This window comes from Acinonyx jubatus, chromosome A2, assembly GCF_027475565.1.
Source record: "Acinonyx jubatus isolate Ajub_Pintada_27869175 chromosome A2, VMU_Ajub_asm_v1.0, whole genome shotgun sequence".
In the NCBI taxonomy this organism is placed as follows: domain Eukaryota; kingdom Metazoa; phylum Chordata; class Mammalia; order Carnivora; family Felidae; genus Acinonyx; species Acinonyx jubatus.
The window spans coordinates 46,539,762-46,560,221 of NC_069383.1; the positions used below are offsets into that span (position 1 = coordinate 46,539,762).

The 20,460-nt window shown below is 37.8% G+C and overlaps 1 protein-coding gene across 2 annotated transcripts in view; it reads right to left on the minus strand.

Annotated features, from left to right (window-relative positions):
- GARS1 (glycyl-tRNA synthetase 1) overlaps positions 1-20,460 on the minus strand; it is a 44,672-nt gene that overhangs the window by 13,064 nt on the left and 11,148 nt on the right. The window contains exons 2-11 of one of the 2 annotated variants that reach the window (XM_053218263.1): positions 20,000-20,101; positions 19,171-19,273; positions 17,990-18,131; positions 16,993-17,081; positions 16,014-16,090; positions 12,531-12,676; positions 10,033-10,182; positions 5,840-6,002; positions 4,374-4,538; positions 158-266 (exon numbers count right to left, since the gene is read on the minus strand). In XM_053218263.1, the coding sequence (XP_053074238.1) occupies positions 158-266; positions 4,374-4,538; positions 5,840-6,002; positions 10,033-10,182; positions 12,531-12,676; positions 16,014-16,090; positions 16,993-17,081; positions 17,990-18,131; positions 19,171-19,273; positions 20,000-20,101 (1,246 nt within the window). Of the gene's footprint in view, positions 1-153; positions 267-4,373; positions 4,539-5,839; positions 6,003-10,032; positions 10,183-12,530; positions 12,677-16,013; positions 16,091-16,992; positions 17,082-17,989; positions 18,132-19,170; positions 19,274-19,999; positions 20,102-20,460 lie in introns of both variants that reach the window. The other variant, XM_053218264.1, reaches the window with a different exon arrangement.

Consider the following 20,460-nt stretch of genomic DNA (forward strand, 5'->3'; position numbering starts at 1 on the left):
AGAAAAATGAGAACAGGAAAGAAGCAATGACAAGGGTAGATATTGCCACAACATCCAAAACATCTCAGTTTATCCACAGAGTGTACAGAAATGGACTTAGCCATTTTCAGGATGTTTACACTTGAGTCCAGAGTTGTTAAAGTGACCAGAAAGGATATAGGCTCTTTCAGAGGTTTCTCAGCTACAAGTGGGACTTTGGTGGCTCGAGCATGACAAGAAAGGTCATAACAGGAACGATCAGCACATCCGACAATCTCAATCCAGCCCTAAGAAGACATAACAGATAAAAACACTTATTACTTACGCTGAGCTCATTCACAGATGCATGCATATTATAACTCTTTCACATACCCAAAGATAATTCAATTATAGCATCTTCATTCAACTTTTATAAATATTTGGAATGGGAATAGTTTTATATATCAGGCAGCTAACAACCCTATAAAATATAATTCACACATATACACAAAACTGTCTTGTTTTTTGGACAGATTTATTCTGCCATATTGTGAATGTGGGTAAACTAATATATTCTAGGATTTATTTATGGAAATAAAATGTGCACTTAGACAAAACCAGTAGATGTGTTTCAAATTTGTGACCGTGATTCCAAATGAATCTGGCAAAAACCACTACTCTCTGAGGATGAAGTGTCCACTTGCTGTCACAGCTTGGCATCATGTGGCTGTGCTAAACACACACCTTGGCTGGCCATGAGTGTGGGCATTAATGTTCAATTCAGTTTCCTACCCAACAAAAGAAATCTCGGTAAAGAGCAGGTAACATTTAAGTCATAGACTAAAACTTCCCAGCATTACCACCACAGAGATGTCAGGGTCGTTTCCTGTTAATATCTATGATACTTTTCAAAAGCACAATCTACATTGTTTTCAAAGACCCTTAATAACCTGTTATTTGAGTAAGATCTAAAGAAGTAAAAGGCTTATTTTAGTAGATATCTAGTTAGTCCTTCTCGTATGTACTTTTTGGCCTTTGATCCAAAGAGAATGGAAAAATGCAACCATCGCAACCATAAGCTTTCCAAGCACATGTTACCACACGGGGTGTGTGGACTAAAGAGAGCAAATATAAACCTCGTAAGCTCAGAAGCCCCAATACATAACCACAACAACAAAACAGGAATTAAAGAGAAAAAACGAAGCCTAAAAGCACGTAACTTGATCATCTGACATTCATGGAAGATGTCAACATATTTACACACTAAAAGGTAAAATTTCAAAAACATGTCTGAGGATGGCAAGCAACAATTCTGGGCTTACCTCTGAGGAAGGAGAAGAAAAGGGTGAAGCATTAGAGGTCTCAGCAACTTTTTTTTTTTTTAATTGAAAAAAAAATATGAAGTACATAAAAATAAACTGTTAAAGTCTTTTCTTGAATGCATAGACCATCTAGTTTCTACTGAGCGGACTGCTGTACTGACAGAGGCTTCAGATGGGCAGGGAAGCTCTTTACCTGTTTCATTTCCCTGATTTAAGTGAGGGAGAAACAACTCTCCTTTGTTCTAGGCTGCAATGGATCAACTTGAATAGGGTTTTGGCATTTCCTTTCCTTTCTACAACATGCTCAGCAAATTGCACCAGGTCACTACAGTTTGGTAAACTGTTAACAACTATGACATTTTATAAAGCAGCTAATTTAATAAAATCACTATTGTGAGGACTTAAAACAATAAAAAAAATCTTGAAAGGAGTTCTCCCCTCCCCTGAGAAGTGCCTGGTACTTTTAGGCTTCTGGTTTTGTTTAGCTTTCCAATGACCTTCCATAAAATGTTGCAGCCTAATCTCAATGCTGAGCCCACATACCCTTTTTTAAAATATTTTCTTTATTTGTAAAAAAAAATCGAGGTACAATGGACATGCAGCATTGTGTTAGTTTCAGGTGTGCAATGTATTGATTCAGTACTCATACATACTGCAAATTGAGTGCCCAGGAAGTCCAGTTAACATCCGGCACCAGACATGCTTACAGAACTTGTAGGATTTATTCTCTCAGCAACTTTCAAATATAAAACAGCGTTATTAACCACAGTCACCATGCTGTTCGTCACCTCTCCCGGACTGAAGCCCACATTTTCTCATTCCCAATACTTGACGGCTTGGCCACGGCTCGCAGGGGCCCTCAGAAAAGGAGGAGCATGAAGTAGCAGGCTTTATTAAAGCAATGCGGCACAATGGTTAAGAGCACGGGCCTGAGTGAGACCGCCCTGGTTCGTGTCCCAGCTCTACCACTCACTACCTGTGTGGCTCAAGCATATTACTTCTCGGTGCTTCAGCCTCCTCAGAAATAGAACCTATGAGGAGGATTACATAAAATAATACATATGAAGCACTTAGAATGGTACACGGCCCTTGCCAAATATACATGTCAAATGAATAAACAAATGGAATAAATAAAATGTAATCCAGGCCACATCCAGAATTTAAATTGAGACTGCAAGACAAGAATCTATATCTGCTTTAGTGAAATTAAGAATCAGGGCAAATTAAGAAAGGGAACTTAAAGAGAAAAGAAATAATCTTCTCTCACACAAAACAGGAAATATTTTGTTGGTTTGATCTGTAAATAAGAAATTCCAGAAAATCTAAAACATGTAAAGAAGTGAGCATTCACCTATAATCCAAAAATAACGACTACTATCATTTTGGCATACGTCTGTCATGCAAACCTATGAGGAAAAGAATGTAATAAGAAAATCTTAGCAGATTACAGAAATTCTTTCCTAAATTCACAAAAGAAAAAGAATATTTTAAAACATCGGTGACAGCCGCTACAGGTATTTGAATACCATTATACATATATACATGCGTGTATGTTTGCAATGCATGTGAAGTCATCTAACACAGTGGCTGGAAAAACCTATGGGGCTAAGAATGATTTTTACATTTTTTAAGGTTATTAAAAAAAGAATAAGGGGCGCCTGGGTGGCTCAGTCGGGTGGCTCAGCCAAAGTGTCCAACTTTGGCTCAAATGATGATCTCACGGCTCAGAAGTTCAAGCCCCGCATTGGGCTTTGTGCTGACAGCTCGGATCCTGGAGCCTGCTTCTGATTCTGTGTCTCTCCCCCTCATCTGCCCCTCCCCTGCTCGTGCTGTGTCTCTCTCTCTCTCTCAAAAATAAATAAACATTAAAAAAAAAAAAGAATAAAAGACAAAAAACAACAGCAAAGAAAATATGCAACAGAAATCCACAAAGCCTAAAATATTTTTACATTTACCATAGAAAATGCTTGCTGATCCCTCACCTAGAAGAGACGTGAACCACTTTTGGGGAGATGTATACAACTGGAAGTTTCGCTTTCTACATAATATTCTTCAGAATTACTTTTTGTTTTTCGTTTTACAAAAATGAGTCATCTTTAAATGACTCATTTTTATGTTTAATTCTTAAAAATGAACCTATTAAAAGAAAGTCATTTTGAAAAGTAAAGAGTGAAGGGCATATGGGAACCAATGACTGTCAAAAGTCACTGAGACTCCTCTCCAGCACCAAATAAGGGAAATGCCAGAAGGTTCTCCACCTCCTTGTTCTGGATGCCACCTTGTTCTCACTGCCACCAGAGCAGAAAGCATCACCTATATCCAAATGACTTTTTTTTTTTAAACGTTTATTTTTAGTAATGTCTACGTCCAATGTGGGACTCCAACTCATGACCCAGAGGTCAAGAGTTCACATGCTCTTTTGACGGAGAGAGCCAGGCGCCCCTTCTATGCCCAAATGTTTGTCACTTCTAAGCTCCAGTACGAATGTTCATGTTTGGGAGGTGGGGATGGGGTGGTACAGTGAAGCAGTAACCTGGGGGTCTTCTCTGAATAACCGTTAAATACACAGAATTTGAAGAAAGGTAGCTCCTAAACAAGAGATCATAATCTACTTGTCTACTGCCAAAACCTACCAAATAGCTCTCTAAACAAAGAGCACCATGTCTTTCTGTACTCGGCCCTACCACCATTCCCAACACTTTCTGGGGTCCTTGTCAGGAAGGAGGCCACCCCATCTTAGGCGCACCCAGGGATATTACCAAAAATACTGGCCACCCCGAGAATGTACACACCAACACTGCCCCATTAGACTTTCACTCTCTCTCCATCTCTCCCTGTGTCTCTCTCTTACTCTCTGTCTCCATTAAAGCCGTCTAAGTCGACAAAGGCCTCTTGGGACATGAGAGTAACCCCTTCCTTATAAGGGGGCACGAGGCAATTGCCTTTTCCATTTTGCTTCAGAAAAAAAAAAACAAAAAACCTTTTCTCCTTGTTCCACTCTGACATAAAGCACATAAAAGGCAATTTTGATATTCATGCTCCTAAGTTAACAGCGTGACGGTCACATGCTAACAACCCTCCCATTCTCCTTACATAGGACGTTTTAGATTCGGCATCCCAACAGTCACAGGCATAGTGGGCCATCTCATTCTCCATGTGCTGTCGGAAGCGGAGTTTATCTGGAGATACTCCAACCTTCGTGAGGTAGAGGTAGATGCGGCCAATGAAGTAGCCTAATACTGAGTTGTTAATCACACCCTAAAAAAATTAATGAATAAACAAGTAAATAAATAAGCAAGCAAACATGCGAGCAAGCACAGAGGAAGGAAAAAAACATGCACATTCTTTCAAAGGCCAACATACCGTTTTCAATCTATTCATAATCTACTGAAAAACATTCGAAACACAAAGTAAGCTAATTTATCCAGCTTTCAGAACAATCTCAAATACCCAGAATGTGACTGTGGCTATTTTTAATGGGGTTAACGTCAAGTTAACAAGCTGATAATAATGGGAGTGATTCAAAATCTTTCTGCCATACTCACTGGGTCAGCATAAAATTCAGCCCAATACCTCACACCCTCTATAACTACAGTATTAAAAATGACATTCATAATAATGACCCAATGGATTGGAAGATATATTTCTTCTGAATTAACAGAAGTAATAAGACACGTTGAGGGGATTTTAACGTATCCTTATGCACTGAAGTTTGTACACCCCACATTGTATGTGTCATCTTACTATTACAGTACCAGAAGGATCTTAGAAATCATCTAGCCCCCATCTCCAACCTGCTGCTGGGCTCTTCTCTACAAAATAGCTGCCAAGTTATCACCCAGCCTCCAGTGGAGTATTTTCAGGGGCAGGAAGTTCATTGTTTCCTGAAGCAATTCACTCCACTATCAGGCCACAGCTACTATAAGAAAGTTTTCACTCACTCATTTCTCCAAATGATTGGAGAAATTTTATTCTACGCAAGACTTTATCCCAATACAGAAGAGATTAAAATCCCGAGGGCTTGCTTTCTGTGAGTCACAATGTCTCCCCAAAAGTAACACATATTGAAAAAAGTTGGATTGATAATGCAGAGTTCAAACCAAGATCTTTTTTCCAAGTGCTCTGCTAAATATGTTTTTCATGTTAGACCCCATGGCCCACAAATCGGCATGTTCACGTAATTTCCTCCCATTATAACAATAGTATAGAATAAATACTATATAAAGACAAACTCTATATAAAAAATAAAATGACCGGGTTGCCCAGGTGGCTCGGTCAGTTAAGCACCTGACTTCAGCTCAGGTCATGATCTCGCAGTTCTTGAGTTTAGGCTCTCTTCTGTCAGCACAAGCCCTCTTCGGATCCTCTGTCCCCGCCTCTCTCTGCCCTTCCCCTACTCATGCTCTCTGTCTCTCTCAAAAATAAATAAACATTAAAAAATAATAAAATAATACAATGACTGCTAAAATAAATATTTTATCATTCAGTACACAGAATTTGTTAAGTGCTGGAGTCCCTGAAGAGGAATAACCTAAAGGAAGTTACCGACAGAATCTTACCTGTTCAACAGCATCTCCTAGGCGCATTTTCCTAGCAGATTGTCCGCTGACCTGGGCTTTTGCTGAATACAAATAAAGGTGGAGGTCTGCGACATTCTGGAACTTGGGATGGTCCTTCTCACTGGGATCTACAAAGTGCTCAATTTCTGCCATTGTGAATTCTCTGGAAGCAAAAACATAAAAGTGGCATGCTTAACTATAAAAAATAAATGAGGCCCTTATTTTCAACTTTATTCTACAATGATATAACCCCTCACACGACAGGAATCTTTTATCACTACACAAGAAAATTGTTTCCTAAGGGAATGGCATGAAAAAAAAAAGTCTGATTAAGTTTGTGTAGGTAGTTGTTATTTTTAAACACATTAATGAAAACTTCACTACTTGCTTAAATAGTATTTTAAAGAAATACAGTCAAATTTCTCTCAAATATTAACTCCTTCTATCTAATGACAAAGATTCTTTGCTTGGCCAAACTTTAATCAGTCTCCTGAACCTCCTCCTAGGCCATCTGTACACTTCCTTATAAAATCCAATTTTAGCAAGCACCCTGCTAAGTCAATTTAACCAGAACCCCTCCCCCGCTTGCTACGTGTGATCACTTCTGGTATCTTTTTGGGTTTGTCATCCTCCACCATCCCCCACATGGTATCTGATCACCCTGGCCTGCCTTCGGCAAGATCCTGTTAGGCTGGTTTAGTCAGAATCCCCCTTTCCCCTGATATTCCCTTTTAGTAATTTTCTAACTACTGACTCCCACCATGCTCCTTGGCTATAAATCCCCTCTTACTTATATTCAAAATTGGGCCCTGTTCTATACTGAGATCCTTTTCCCCTACCATAATAATCTTGAATAAAATCTGTTTCTACCACTTTCATTACTGTCCATCTCTGTTTTTCCTTTGATACTAACCACAACAACAAAAGATTCTTACTTTCAATGGAAAATAATTTTTAAAGAACAGATTGATACAGTTTTCAATATTAGGAAAACTTAAGCCAAAGTCAGATGCAAAAAAGAAATGAGATATTTAATAGTGACTTCCAAATAAAATGGTTTTCCTTAAAGCACTAGCAAGTCTTTATAAATATACACTAAATGAGTTCCAATGTGAAATTAAAAGTGAAGTGAAACTGTTCTTTAGCTTTTATAGCAGTTTGGTTTCTTCCTTTTTCTTGATCTGAACAAGTAAATGACAGATAATGGCACCATACGGCTGGCTTCTTTAGAGTAACAGCTTCTTGAATAAAGTGTTATTCAAGGTTGAGGACATAAGGTATAAACTGAACAGGCTAACACTAAGCTAACTGCATAATGCTGAAATAAATATGCATATAGTAATGGTTTCCCAAAGAGATTTCTCTGAATGGCAATTAAGTAGCTATTGAGGGAAAAGTGGTTTAAGCTATGAGTGAAAATCAAATCTCTCTTCTTTAAACAAACTCTCCCCCCCACACGCACATTTACTACTGCACTTTCATGATTATTTCAGATGTTTCAAAGTAAAGAAAAATTGCTTAAATGGGTTTTAACAATACATGAAATGCATTGCAAAAGAGCTCTGATTTTTAAATTTTATTTTTTAATGGTATTTACTTGGCCCCACAGCACCTATATCTTGTCTTCTGACCACTATCAAACATCTGTGTGCATTGAAACATGACAGAGAAGCACAATGTCTGTCCTTACATAGCTTAGAGCTGAGCTGGGCTGTTAGGAACAGAACATCTAAAATGCAGGGCATATCAAAATAAGGGCCCGGCCCAGAATCCCAAAATAATCTGCTGCCAAAGCCTTTCCATCTGTCAGCTCACAGACAGGAGGTGGAAATCAAAACTAAACACGGATTTTACCAGCAGTCTCCTGTCTTTGAGTTCAGAGACTGTACCTGGAACTGCGGGGAACAAAAACACATACAGGTCTAGAAGACAGAACCAGCCAACCAAAGTAAAAATAAATTTTTAGGGGCTCCTGGGTGGCTCAGTTGGTTAAGCGTCTTCTGACTCTTGATTTCGGCTCAGGTCATGATCTCACAGTTCCGAGCTGTCAGCGTGGAGCTTGCTTGGGATTCTCTGTCTCCCTCTCTCTCTCCCCTCTCTCACCCATGCTCGCTCTTGCTCTCTCTCTCTCAAAATAAATAAATAAACTTAAAAAAAAAAAATCCAACTCGATTTCAGCTCAGGTCATGATCCCAGGGTGGTGGGACTGAGCCCCACATCAGGCTCGGCACAGAGCGTGGAACCTGCTTGGGATTCCCTCTCTCTTTCTCTCTTTCAAAAACAAATAAATAAATATAAATTAATAATTAATTAATTTTAAAAATTTCATATGAACACTCCAATACTCCCAACCTAAAGAAATCACAGCCAGGCAAAGACCTAATAACTCTATGTCATCAAGAGGAAATCATAACACTAAACAAATCCTAGCCCTACCCAACCCATGTAACAAAAAACACGGGGTTACTGGCTCATGGAAGAATGAACAGCCTTCTAAGTCAGGATCTTACAGGGGCATATACCAAAAACCAGCCAGAATCCAGACAGGATGCTTTAAAGTGAAAATGACCGGGGTGCCTCAGTGGTTCAGTCAGTTAAGCTCCGACTTCGGCTCAGGTCATGAGTTCATGGTTTGAGCCCCACATCAGGTTCTGTGCTGACAGCTCAGAGCCTGGAGCCTGCTTTGGATTCCGGGTCTCCCTTTCTTTCTGCCCCTCCCTTGCTCGTGCTCTCTCTCTCTCTCAAAAATAAACATTGAAAAAAATTTAAATAATAATAATAAAGTGAAAATGACCAAGGAATAAAATGTCATGAAGTCCCACAGCCAGTTAACTCCTAGAATCACTCCTCAGTTCTGAGTTGGTTTTCCGATTTACCACTTTTTATTCCAAAGGCCTTACTTTGTGATCCTTTATAACTTCCAAGAGCTACTCTACATGATGTAAACCCTCTCTAAAACACCAGCTTTAGACAAAGTTAGTCTTACCCAGCTTCCTCAGTATTTTGAAAGCATGCCTGCAGACATTACTGGAGCAGACAGCCAAAAAACAAAAGGAAAAAAAAAAGACAGAAAAAAACAGAAAAATAAAAGATTCAAACCTGACAAATTTTGCACTGTTATCATAGCTGGCTAAAGTTTCTGACCACCTCTTTTTTTCTGCACCTCTTTTTTCTCCCACCTGTTTTTCTAAGTCTTGAAGCCCTTCCTCTGTGCAGTCTCCCCTTTCTAGACCAGAAGGCTGAAGGAATCATAGGCCTGAAGATACAGTTTGGTCAATCACAGGAGTGTTTCCTCAGTGGGGGTCATGGACTAACAAGATTAGGCAGGTGGTTTGGGTGCTTTGATGTAGAGTCAGTGGCTGGGACATGCTATTACTAAAGTCTGTAATTACAGTGAGTAAGGAGAGAGGAGAAGGATGGGGTAGTGGGGCTATGGAAAATCACTTGGAGTCTAAGATAGTTAGGTTTACCTACATCTTATTTTTATATGGACTTTATTACCCCAAGAGATGATATTAGTAAGAAAAATGTATAGAAACCACAAAAAGCTTAAGTCACAAACAGCTAAGTCACAGTATGTTTCTAAAGAAAAATGTTAACTAGGCGCTAATATGCCGCCCTACATATTCCTGGATACATCTGGCAAAGGGAGGTTATTAGAACAGAAGCGAGTGAGTAGGCTAGATAAAAATAAGCCTGCTAGCTGGCCTTTCTGTCATATAGACGCCTCAAGTATCTGGAGGAATGTCAACTGGTTATGGAAGCACTTTCAGCCCAAGTCAAGCACTGTTGTTTGCCCTGGACACTGAGGACTCCCTCTCATAAGCATCACCTCATCCCCACCTCACCCTATACTTATATATATCACCACTGACAGAAAATGCCCTTGTTTAGACAGTCAAGATCTTGCCATTCTCTAAACATATGATGAATAAGGGGGAAAGATTATTTTGGAGGTGAGAAATGTGACCTATCCTTCACCTCCCTTCCTTTCCCTTCAGTTCACATTAGTCACTCAAAACTACCTGATGTCCCAGAGATTACAAATGTAAAACATAATCTTTTGGGGGACAAAAATAAATTCTGACCCACGTAAAAATGAAGCAGAATTGTTTCAACATAGCAAGATTTCCTTTCCCATTCAATGCCAAGGTCATTCACGATTTTTACCAGCAGAATAATATGGGCAGTACCTGACTCTGATCAGTCCAGATCGAGGGGAGATCTCATTTCTAAAAGAATTTCCAATCTGGGCAGCAGCAAAAGGCAACTTTCCTTGGTTGAATTCCAAAAGTCTCTTAAAATTCAGGAAAATCCCCTGTGCAGTTTCTGGTCTCAGGTACCTAGAGTTTAAATAAATCAGTTGGTTAGAAGGAAAGAAATTGTTTTCCAAAAATCTGAAACTCTAGATACAAATCCTCAAAGTCCTAAATACTATACTATTTTTGCACAAAACTGTACATATGCGCCCTAAAGAAAAGTTTTAGGAATACACATTTTTCTTGGTGGCGAGCATTCTCAAGCACGTGTTAGAGAACGTATCAAGCAGTTGGTATGGTAATACTACTACTAGAAATGTGATTTTATTTTATCTCCCTAGTGAGTCAAATAGCACCTCTCAATGTCCCTAAAACCTGGTTAATCATTTACACGGAGGCAGACAACAGTTTTGGATCCTTCCGAAAATAAGACCCTGCCTAAGTGTACCTCTACGAACCCACCCAGGAGAGTGCTGCTGATGGCTCAAAAGAATCCATTATGGGCTAACACTTGACATTAGAGCTCACTCATCACGATCATTACAACAAGCCAGGCAATTTTCCGGATCCTCCCTGTCATTTTCTTTTCTGTGGTGTTCTACATTTCCAGCCAGAGACTTCTTCTCTTTTCCTCCATGTTTTAAAGATACAGCCAAGCAACTACCCCAAGATATCCACTGTCCTCTATTTTACAGAAAGTATTCTGTGCAAAAGCATCAACTAAGAAAGCTTTCCCAACAGCCTGCTGCAGAATAAATATTTTGTGAAAAGAACTTCAAAACAAAAAAAGGGGGCACCTGAGTGGCTCAGTAGGTAAGCATCCAACTTCGGCTCAGGTCATGATCTCATAGTTCAAGGGATCAAGCCCCGCATCAGGCTAATATCAGTACAGAGCCTGTTTTAGACCCTCTGTCTCCCTCTCTCTCTGCCTCTCCTGGCACTCACCCTCTCTCTCTCAAAAATAAACAAACTTGAAAACAAAACAACAAAAAAAATTAAATTATAATTTCACCCTCCTCTCACTCTAACACACCAACTCCTCATCTTGATGGTGCTTTCCAATTTTGATACACATAGAAGCAGAACTACAGTTTATATGCATTTTTTTAAAGCTGTAAGTTTGTTTGTTTATTTTTAGGTAAGCTCCACACCCAACATGGGGCTCAAACTCACAACCCCGAGATCAAGAGTCACATTCTCTATTAACTGAGCCAGCCAGACGCCCCTATATGCATTATTTATAAGTAGAGTGTGTAAAATGATGTATTCGTTATTTTTCCCTTTTCTGAATAATCATAAAAATATAACATATTTAGCATTTGCAGAGTATTTTACTAAAATGAACTACTTTACTATAATTTACTTAACCATCTCAAATTATTAAATAGATTATTTCTACTTTTAATTTATGTACTCTTGATAAATATAGCTTCCTTTCCTTTTGAATTATTTCCTCAGATAAATTCCCAGGAGTGGGATGATAGGTCAGAGGGTTTGGCCCATTTAATGACTCTCTGTATGTACTGTCAAAATGAAAGGCTTGCCTTTGGCCTCTCTCCATAAAATATCCCAAATCAACACAGTGTGTGACTAAAACAATTCCAGTAATACATTCTGTCACAATTACTTTTCATTGTTCTTTAGTTTCTACTCCAGGAAACATGATCTGTCTAGCTTCAGCCAATGCCTACACTCCATTATTCTACAATGAGACCGTAAGAAAAATATCTGAAACTATGAAGTGTAATACTTTGGCTAAGTGTGTTAACACGGAGAAGAAATCTGTAAATACAGATTCCAGCTCTGGATCATATTGTAAGCTGCTCACCTTTCCTTACTGTGAAAACCACATCTTGTAAAATAACAAGCTAAACCTATGTTATTCAGTATGGTAGGCCACTAGTCGAATGCCTATTTAAATTAATTAAAATTAAATATATTTTAAAATTCAGTTCCTCTCAGAAGCACTAATGCCATTTCAAGTGCTCAAAAGCCACATGTGGCTGATGCCCACCATACTGGACAGCACAGATTATAGAACATTTCCACCACTGCAGAAAGTTCTATTGCAAAGTGCTGATCTAGACAAAATTCTTCCCTAAGTGTCCTTCAGCAATAAATTCAATGACTTCCAAAATCATTCTTCAACTATCTCTTTTGCCCTATACAGCTATAATTAGAAGACATGATGATCACAGACTTTCATTTTGTAACAAAAAAAAATTATCACATACACTAAAAAAATTACATTCAGAAAGAATTAGAAGAAATATACTTAATAATATGTCTGTCATTATTTCTCCTTAATATATTTATCTGCACTTTCTACATATCACTTATCAAAAGTTTTCCTTCATGGCTGATAATGATGTTTACTTTTTATTGTGAGAAATTTTAATACCTTCATTACATAAAGAATAAGTGATACATACCCAGGCATGTTTCCTCCAGGCCCAATGAAGGTCTTGAACATTAAGTTAAAAGATACTGGAGGGGACAAATCGTTTCCAGTAATGGGGGATTTTACATTATAGTTCACAAAAAGATCCCCAAGTTCTTGCTGTCCATAGTTATCAAGCTAAAGGATAGGTCAAGAAAATAATTAATGTAAAAGACTGAGGAAAAAAACAGGGCATAAGATAAGAGTATTATATATAAAACCCATCCATCATTAAAAGTCACCCAAAACAAGAACATCAGAATTAACCTAACCCCCAAGATATCCAAATTAGAATCATAACCAGTTCACACACTTTCCATTTATCAATTTACCATTTACCATTCTAGAAAAATGGAGTATCTTTCTGGGACTGACCTAAAACTCACACATTCACCATTTCACAATGAAAGATAAAGCAAAAGTATCTCTGGTTCAGTTATAATAGTTACTGACTGGCAAGCATCTGAAATCATGTAAGTAAGTGTTCCAAGTTGAATTTTACCACTCTGTGCATATTTCAGTCAGGTTCACTTCCCTGTCTATTCATTAAATGTGCATATACCTTTTCTTTCCCACTAGATATTAAGATCTTGAAGGCAGAAGCTGTTTCTTATTCATGTCTGCTTGTTCCAATTTATTGCACATTTTATACATCGATAATCAATGCCAAACTCTAAAATAATGTATGACCCTCCAATTCAAAAATTTCAAATGACTATGACAAACCATCTAATACTGAAGAATATTCAAAACTTAAAAAAAAAAAATCTCCCAAGAGAAACAAAATAATTAGATAAATCAACTCATGGCCATAAGAACTGAGGCTCTGGAGTCAGAAAACGCTAGATAAACTGCCCAACTCTACCACTAATGGGTTGTGTGACTTAAAAGTAAGTTCTTACCTAACCTCTCAGAGCCTCATTTTGCTTCTCTGTGAAACGGGAAAACAGAACCTACTTCACTATGAAGGGCTACTATGAATATCAACTATGTAGGGGCACCTGGGTGGCTCAGTCAGTTAAGTGTCTAACTCTTGATTTTGGCTCAGGTCATGATCTTGCGGTTTGTGGGTTCGAGCCCCGTGTCAGACTCTGTGCTGACAGTGCGGAGCCTGCTTGGGATTCTCTCTCTCTCTCTCTCTCTCTCTCTCTCTCTCTCTCCTTCTCTGCCCCTTCCCTTCTTGTGCTCTCTCTCTCTCAAAATAAATAAACTTAAAAAAAAAAAAGATTATGTAAAGTACTTAGGACAGGGCCTGGCACATAGCATACATTATACTACTTACTCAGTGTCTTGACAAAGATATCTGATCGGGCCTCTAGATCTGACTACCAAATTACAAGAAATATGGAAACGGAGGAACATGTAAAATATCACTAAAATGATACAGTCAGCCAAATCCAGATAGTAGGAAACACTAAGGAACAAATGAGTCAACTTTAAAAAATAATTTTTTAGGGGCGCCTGGGTGGCTCAGTCGGTTGAGCATCCAACTTCAACTCAGATAATGATCTTGCAGTTTTAGTTTGAGCCCTGCATCAGGCTCTCTACTGTCATTGTGGAGCCCGCTTTGGATCCTCTGTCCCCCCGCCCCCCCCTGCAAATCTCCCGCTCATGCTCGCTCTCTCTCAAAAATAAATATACATTTAAAAATATATTACCAATTTTTTTAAATGAAAGTTAAAAAATGACTTTAAAAACTGGTACATTCAGAAATAGGTCAGCAAAAATGGATACAGAAGAAAAACAATTAATTCTGAGCTACTGGATCCACACAACAGGAATAAAGCTCATCCTAACTCAGAGGGTGAATCGGTGCTTTTAAAGAAGCTATCATGCTTCATACAGCTGAAAGGAATCAAAGGCACTAACAGGTGGAGAAAATATTATTACTCACTCAAGTAAACAGATGGGCCTTTGGCTGTGAATCCACCAGGGCCATTTCTGAGTACTAGACCACAGTCCCCAACTTTTCACTGAACATTACATTGACAGCTTGTATGTGTATCTGATATGGCAAATCAAAAAACAGACTGCTCTCCTAAGACCATGCATATGAGATGAAACAGAGTCAGATTTCAAACTATAAATTATGACTTAACAAATCAGCTAATTACTTCCTGCTCTGACACTTGACTCGGAAATGAATGAAACTGCTAAGATCAAAGATACATACTCACAAAAACTTAGTAGGTCTAACATACTAAACGGGAAACAGTAATTTAGGGGTAATTAGAAGCGCTTTTCATTTCTTCTTTCTATTAAAGGTCATGCCTTTGGAAAAGGAAATGAGAAATGAATGTGTAACTACAACTGTCAAAACTCAAGAACTGATTTACTAAACCATGAACAACAATACTAAAGCAATGAGCTTTAAGCAAAGGATAAAATATACCTCACAAGGACTAAAATCAATTGGCAGATTAGTCAACAGCCAAATTGAGATTTTCTTTCAATTTAAACGAGGAAGGAAAAAATTTCTCTACTGTTAGAAAGCTAGATATCACAGGGAAAAATCAGCATATTTGTAGAAAATAAGGCAACAGTGGAAAAGTATCTAATAAATTCTCATGAGTAAGAAGCAAAGAGGTAGGGATTCCTACATTCAGCCTCACATATATATATACACCAATATAAAGAAAAGATGTATAAATATAGCAGTGGGGTGTGTGTGTGTGTGTGTGTGTGTGTGTGTGTGTGTATTTTTACCCAAGGAAGTACATAAAATTTAAGAGGTAAGCTTTGATGGACCCTCATGATCAAACATGGTGTTGGAGAAATGTACTTTGCTTAAATGAATACACGACATGAGAAATCAGCAACATATGTACATGGGCATGTGCATATTCCTGGGGCAAAGAGGTGCAGTTTTCATAATATTCTTAAAGTGATCTGTGACCCAAAAGGAGGATAAGAACTATTTCTGATATAGAAGGTATTCCTGCACTTGGTAAAAGAATCGATTATCTCTATGGTCTCTTTTGTCTTCCCTAAACTTTGCCAACTTAAACAGAAATTATAAAACTTTTAGTCTATAGGGAAAGCAGGGGCCTGCTCATTGGGTTTTAACAATAACAGCATGGAGTCAGGGACGGTGCAACCACAAGTAGATCGAGTGGCTGATGAGACAGTGCTCATGAAGGTATCTTCCCCAAAATCTCTACAGCAAGACTGAACAACACTCATCTTCAGCCACTCGTCTGGTTTTTGCTATTGAATCCAGAAAACTGGTTTCGAAAGAGATAGAACAAATTTCATGCCTATTTACACTGAATTGCTAGTTTGGGCTAACATAAAGTATTAGCCACAAAAGGCAGCGAAAGAAGAAAATAAAAATGCAAAGAGAGACAGAAGGTAAACTCTACTTCTTTACAATTGTGGCCAGGGTCAGCGCAATGTGAAATTCAACAGTCACCAAACACTGAAAGAAAGACAGCACCTTCCTGAGTTACTGTGATAACATCTCTAAAGTACTCACCTGAGCCAAGACACTTTCCATCTCTGATTTCTTCTCAGCAGAGCACTTCTTATCAGACATCAATTTCTGTAAATGAGCTACAAGAACAGTGTTGGTACATGTCAATTTCAATCAATGGGAAAAAGGAAAATGTGCTTTGAGATTCAGTGCTGAAGTGGTAAGAAAATGAATCCAAGGATAGTGTTCTTACTTTATATAAACTCCATGGTTGATTTTACAGGGAGAACCATAACACTGTCTTGATTCTTTTGTAGGACTTAGAGTTTCTACTTATCATGTATAAAAACTTCTTGTTAAATAAGGGACTTGATCCATACAGGCATACCTCAGATATATTGTGGGTTCGGTTCCAAACCACAATATAACAAATATTGCAATAAAGCAAGTCAAATGAATGTTTTGGTTTCCCAGTACATATAAAAGTTATGTCTGCATCATACTGTACTCTGTTAAATATGCAACAGCATTATATCTAAAAAAGTACATACCTTATTTAAAAATATTTTATTGCTAAAACGCTATCATTTGAGCTCTCAGGAAGTCCTAATCACTGATCACCATAACAAATACAATAATTATGAAAAAGTTTAAAATATTGCAAGAATTACCAAAATGTGACAGAGACAAAGTGAGCAAAAGCAGTTGGAAAAACAGTGCTGACAGACTTGCCTCATACAGGGTTGCCACAAACCTTCCATTTGTAAAAAAATGCAGTATCTGCCAAGCACAATAAGGTGGAATGCAATAAAGTGAGGTATGCCTGTATATGTAAGATCTGCGCACTTTAATCTTTTTATGTTATGCCCCCCAATTTTTTTTATTTCAAATTTTTATTCATATCTGTAGTTAACAGATATGGTAAAATCGGTTTCGGGTGCGCCAAAAAATTTTTAAGAGAAAAAATATGAGAGAAGTTTAATCTAAACCCTTTGTTTTGATGAATTCAACCTGGAAGAGTATCTGAGATGAAAAACCATACCTTTTAACAGATGGTCAGCGCGAAAACACTCTCCATTTTTTACATCTTTCACCATGAAGTCAGCAAATTTATCTACGTGGCCAGAGGTCCTAAGTTAACAAATGCCAAGCCAATCTGTCACTTTCATACAAATTAAAACATAGGCTTTACCTTATAAGACAATCTTCCTGCTATATGGAGTATATTAAGCTTATATCTATGCATCTGAGAGGTGGAAGCTCCCGTATGTACATAATGATGTATCCATGGTAGATAATAATGTATGCCGAGAACATTCTTCTTCAAATATATCCTCACCCTTTCCCTAAATTCTTTCTTCCCATAGGGAAAAGACATCAACTAGATTATACTTTTCCACAAGTTGCCATAAAGCATGTGCTACTTTGCAGAATCAATTAATCCATGCTTATCCCATTATTAACGATCTAAGCAAAGGCCAAAACCATAGGGAATGTAACTAGGCAAGAATTCATGATACTCAGTATGGATCCTGAATGTTAAAACTTCAACACAAATAGCAGTATTCAATTCTAAATGCATACACATCTTTGCCAAGAACTTCTAAAAACTCAAAGGCAATAATCATATATATTTGCAAAAATCCATCTATCAGATGTTCAGCAGACTCAAAAATGAGGAATGATTTAAATGCCTACAATATGGCACTAACTAAATAAATTATGGCACATCCACAAGAGAATACTATGCTGTCATTAAAAACGCTTTAGAAGAACATTTAGCGATGTAAATAAATGTTCACCTACGTTACATGAAAAAAGCAGTGTGCTGCTAATGTTGATGTACATACAGGGACTTCCAGAGAAAGAACACAGTAAGAATAAATACAGTAATTTTAACATGGCTGTCTATGGACATTTTCTTTGTTTGTCTTTATTTTCCAGATTTTTATAGTGAATATGGGTAGTTTTTGTAATCAGGAGAAGTTACTTAAATATGCATTATTAAAGAATTTCAGCCCCCAAAGTAGAGATCTTACTTTAAAACTGGTTCAGGAGTAAGCATAGTACAATCAATCTCTAGGATCTGCTCCTCTTGGATAAAGTGCTGCCTCCAGGTCTGAATAATATTGTTCTTCAAAGCACATCCAACTGGCCCAAAATCATACAGACCACTAACGCCTATAAAATATGAATGAGTAAAACGTGGACTTTAACTTGTCACTCTAAGCAAATGAAAGCAAAAAGACACAAGAAACTGTAAGACTTCACATACTCCCTAAAAAGGTATTAAAGTCGGCAATTCGAATCTCTCAATACTGAAGAGTCTTACTTCCAGCTAGCTAACAGATGTAACATTTAAAAGCTCATACTCCATTTATTATATTTACACATTAAGAATTCCAAGTAGGTTTAGAAAAAAACTAAAAGCAAATGATGTTCCTCCATATATGAGAAACAGAATGAAAAAGCAGATTACAGTTTTGTGCCATAGATACAACTTGTTGCAGCAGCTGGTAACAATGACCTAACATTTTAGCACCCAATTCTCTAAATTATTCTTGGGTATATGAGCCACTATACTTAATCTTGGGTATATGAGCCACTATATTTAAACCTTAAGAAGTTAAACATTTAGAGATCTGCTTAGCCAAACCTGAATCAAGTTTCAGTGGCAAAGTACTAAAAGTCTAATACTACTGCAATGATCTCCACTAACTGAAAAACACCACTACACATTTAATCAGTAATTGTATTTGCCTACAGATAGGCAGATAGGCAAATATAATTATAGAGATTTATCTACATACCTGTGAAGAACGTTTTCTCTTGGCAGTTGCCATAAAGAATAATCTGGGGGACCCTGGCTTATCACTGCCTTTGTGTGGAGGTGCACAGTACAGCCGGCCAATGTTACAATGGCGCTCGAGTGCTCCAAAGAAGAGTCTATCTGATAGGTATATGGACATATTAAGTGCTTAATACCTGGGCCCCTACCAATTCCCTACATCCTAATGGAAAAAAGCAGTCTTTAAGAATAAGTAGGGTGGAAAGACATAAACTCATTTTACACCAAATGGCCAACTTTAAAGGAACAAAAGCAAAATATCCTGTTTTACGTGACTTGATACAATTAGGTATCAATTGAAAAGCCATGTTTTTGATTTAAACACATATTAAAGCCACCAACAACATAACTGCTCTATCATTAATCCCCTACCTCCATAAATAGCAAAAGCTTGATCGTAGAAAAATCTCCTCTTCAGGGTATCTTCCATTTTTGCTCTGTCTACAATGTCATCTTTGGGCTGTAATGCTAGCTCCTGTAAGGGATTTTTAAATAGAAAACGTGTGACTGGAGGGGTGAGTGGAAATATGAATTTATATATGTGAATTCAGTTTATTCCTCAACAAAATTCAATATAAAATTTATCAGACAAGATTTTGATACCTTTAAAAAATAGAAACCTTAGGGTTTTTTCCCCCTTTGAGTTACAGAAAAGGTACTTTTACTTAATTATTTAGCAAAGTATATGATCATTTCTAAGATTACAAGACTAAGCTTCCTTAGATGCAGATACTGATAAGCAATGTCTGAATTTTTAGTGGATTACAGTAGTAAGATCATGAATTAGAACTCCACACGATTTCAATTTGGTGATGGGAGATTTATTGTTTGAAAGATTTGGGAGCAAGTATTAGATGGATATACCTTTTCCTTAAAAGAAAAAATTTAACACAAAACCACTATTTACAGGCATGGAAGAATTCATAAAGAAGAGTGAGCACAATGCCTTCCAGGGAAATTCACGGAGCATACTGAGTCTAGCATTTGGGGGAGGGGGAGGTCAGAAGTCAGGGAGGCTTCATAGAAAAGGTGACATTTTGAGATGCAATTTGAAAGGATGAGGGGGGAGGAGAAGGCATTCTGGATAAATAGAGATAAAGCAAATGATACTTGTTCAGACACTCTTCTAGGTCTTTCCCACCCTGACAGATTAACAATCCTAGACCAATTTACGTTCCTATTTTAGGCTCCCAAGACTCACCTTTGCTTCCAGGACCCTCTTTCGTGCTTTGAGCTCTGCTACAGCTTTGTCTACATCTACTTGGGGTGCTTTATCTTCTTTCAGTTTTCGTACAAGATCTCCCTGGCCAACAAAGAGAATGTATAGTCAGGACTGGTTTCAGAAGTCAAGAAAAGTTTTGAATGTGTTTTTAAGCATGCCTTTTAAAAAGCATCTGTGTAAGAATAAGGCAATTCAAATATTTATTACGTGAGAGGTCATAAATAACTGAAGGTCTGTGCCCTCAGCAAAACACACAAACCCAGATTACTATACAAATAACTATGTTCTAAGGGGATAAGTACTAGTGTGCTTTCTTCTTCCTTTTGGGAGAGGGGACAAATGGAAAAGGAGGAGAGAAAAGCATTGATAAAAAGTATGAAAGAACAGGTTAGTACTGAGAACACGAAGAGCCAGTAAATCAACCACCCTCCCCTTGAATC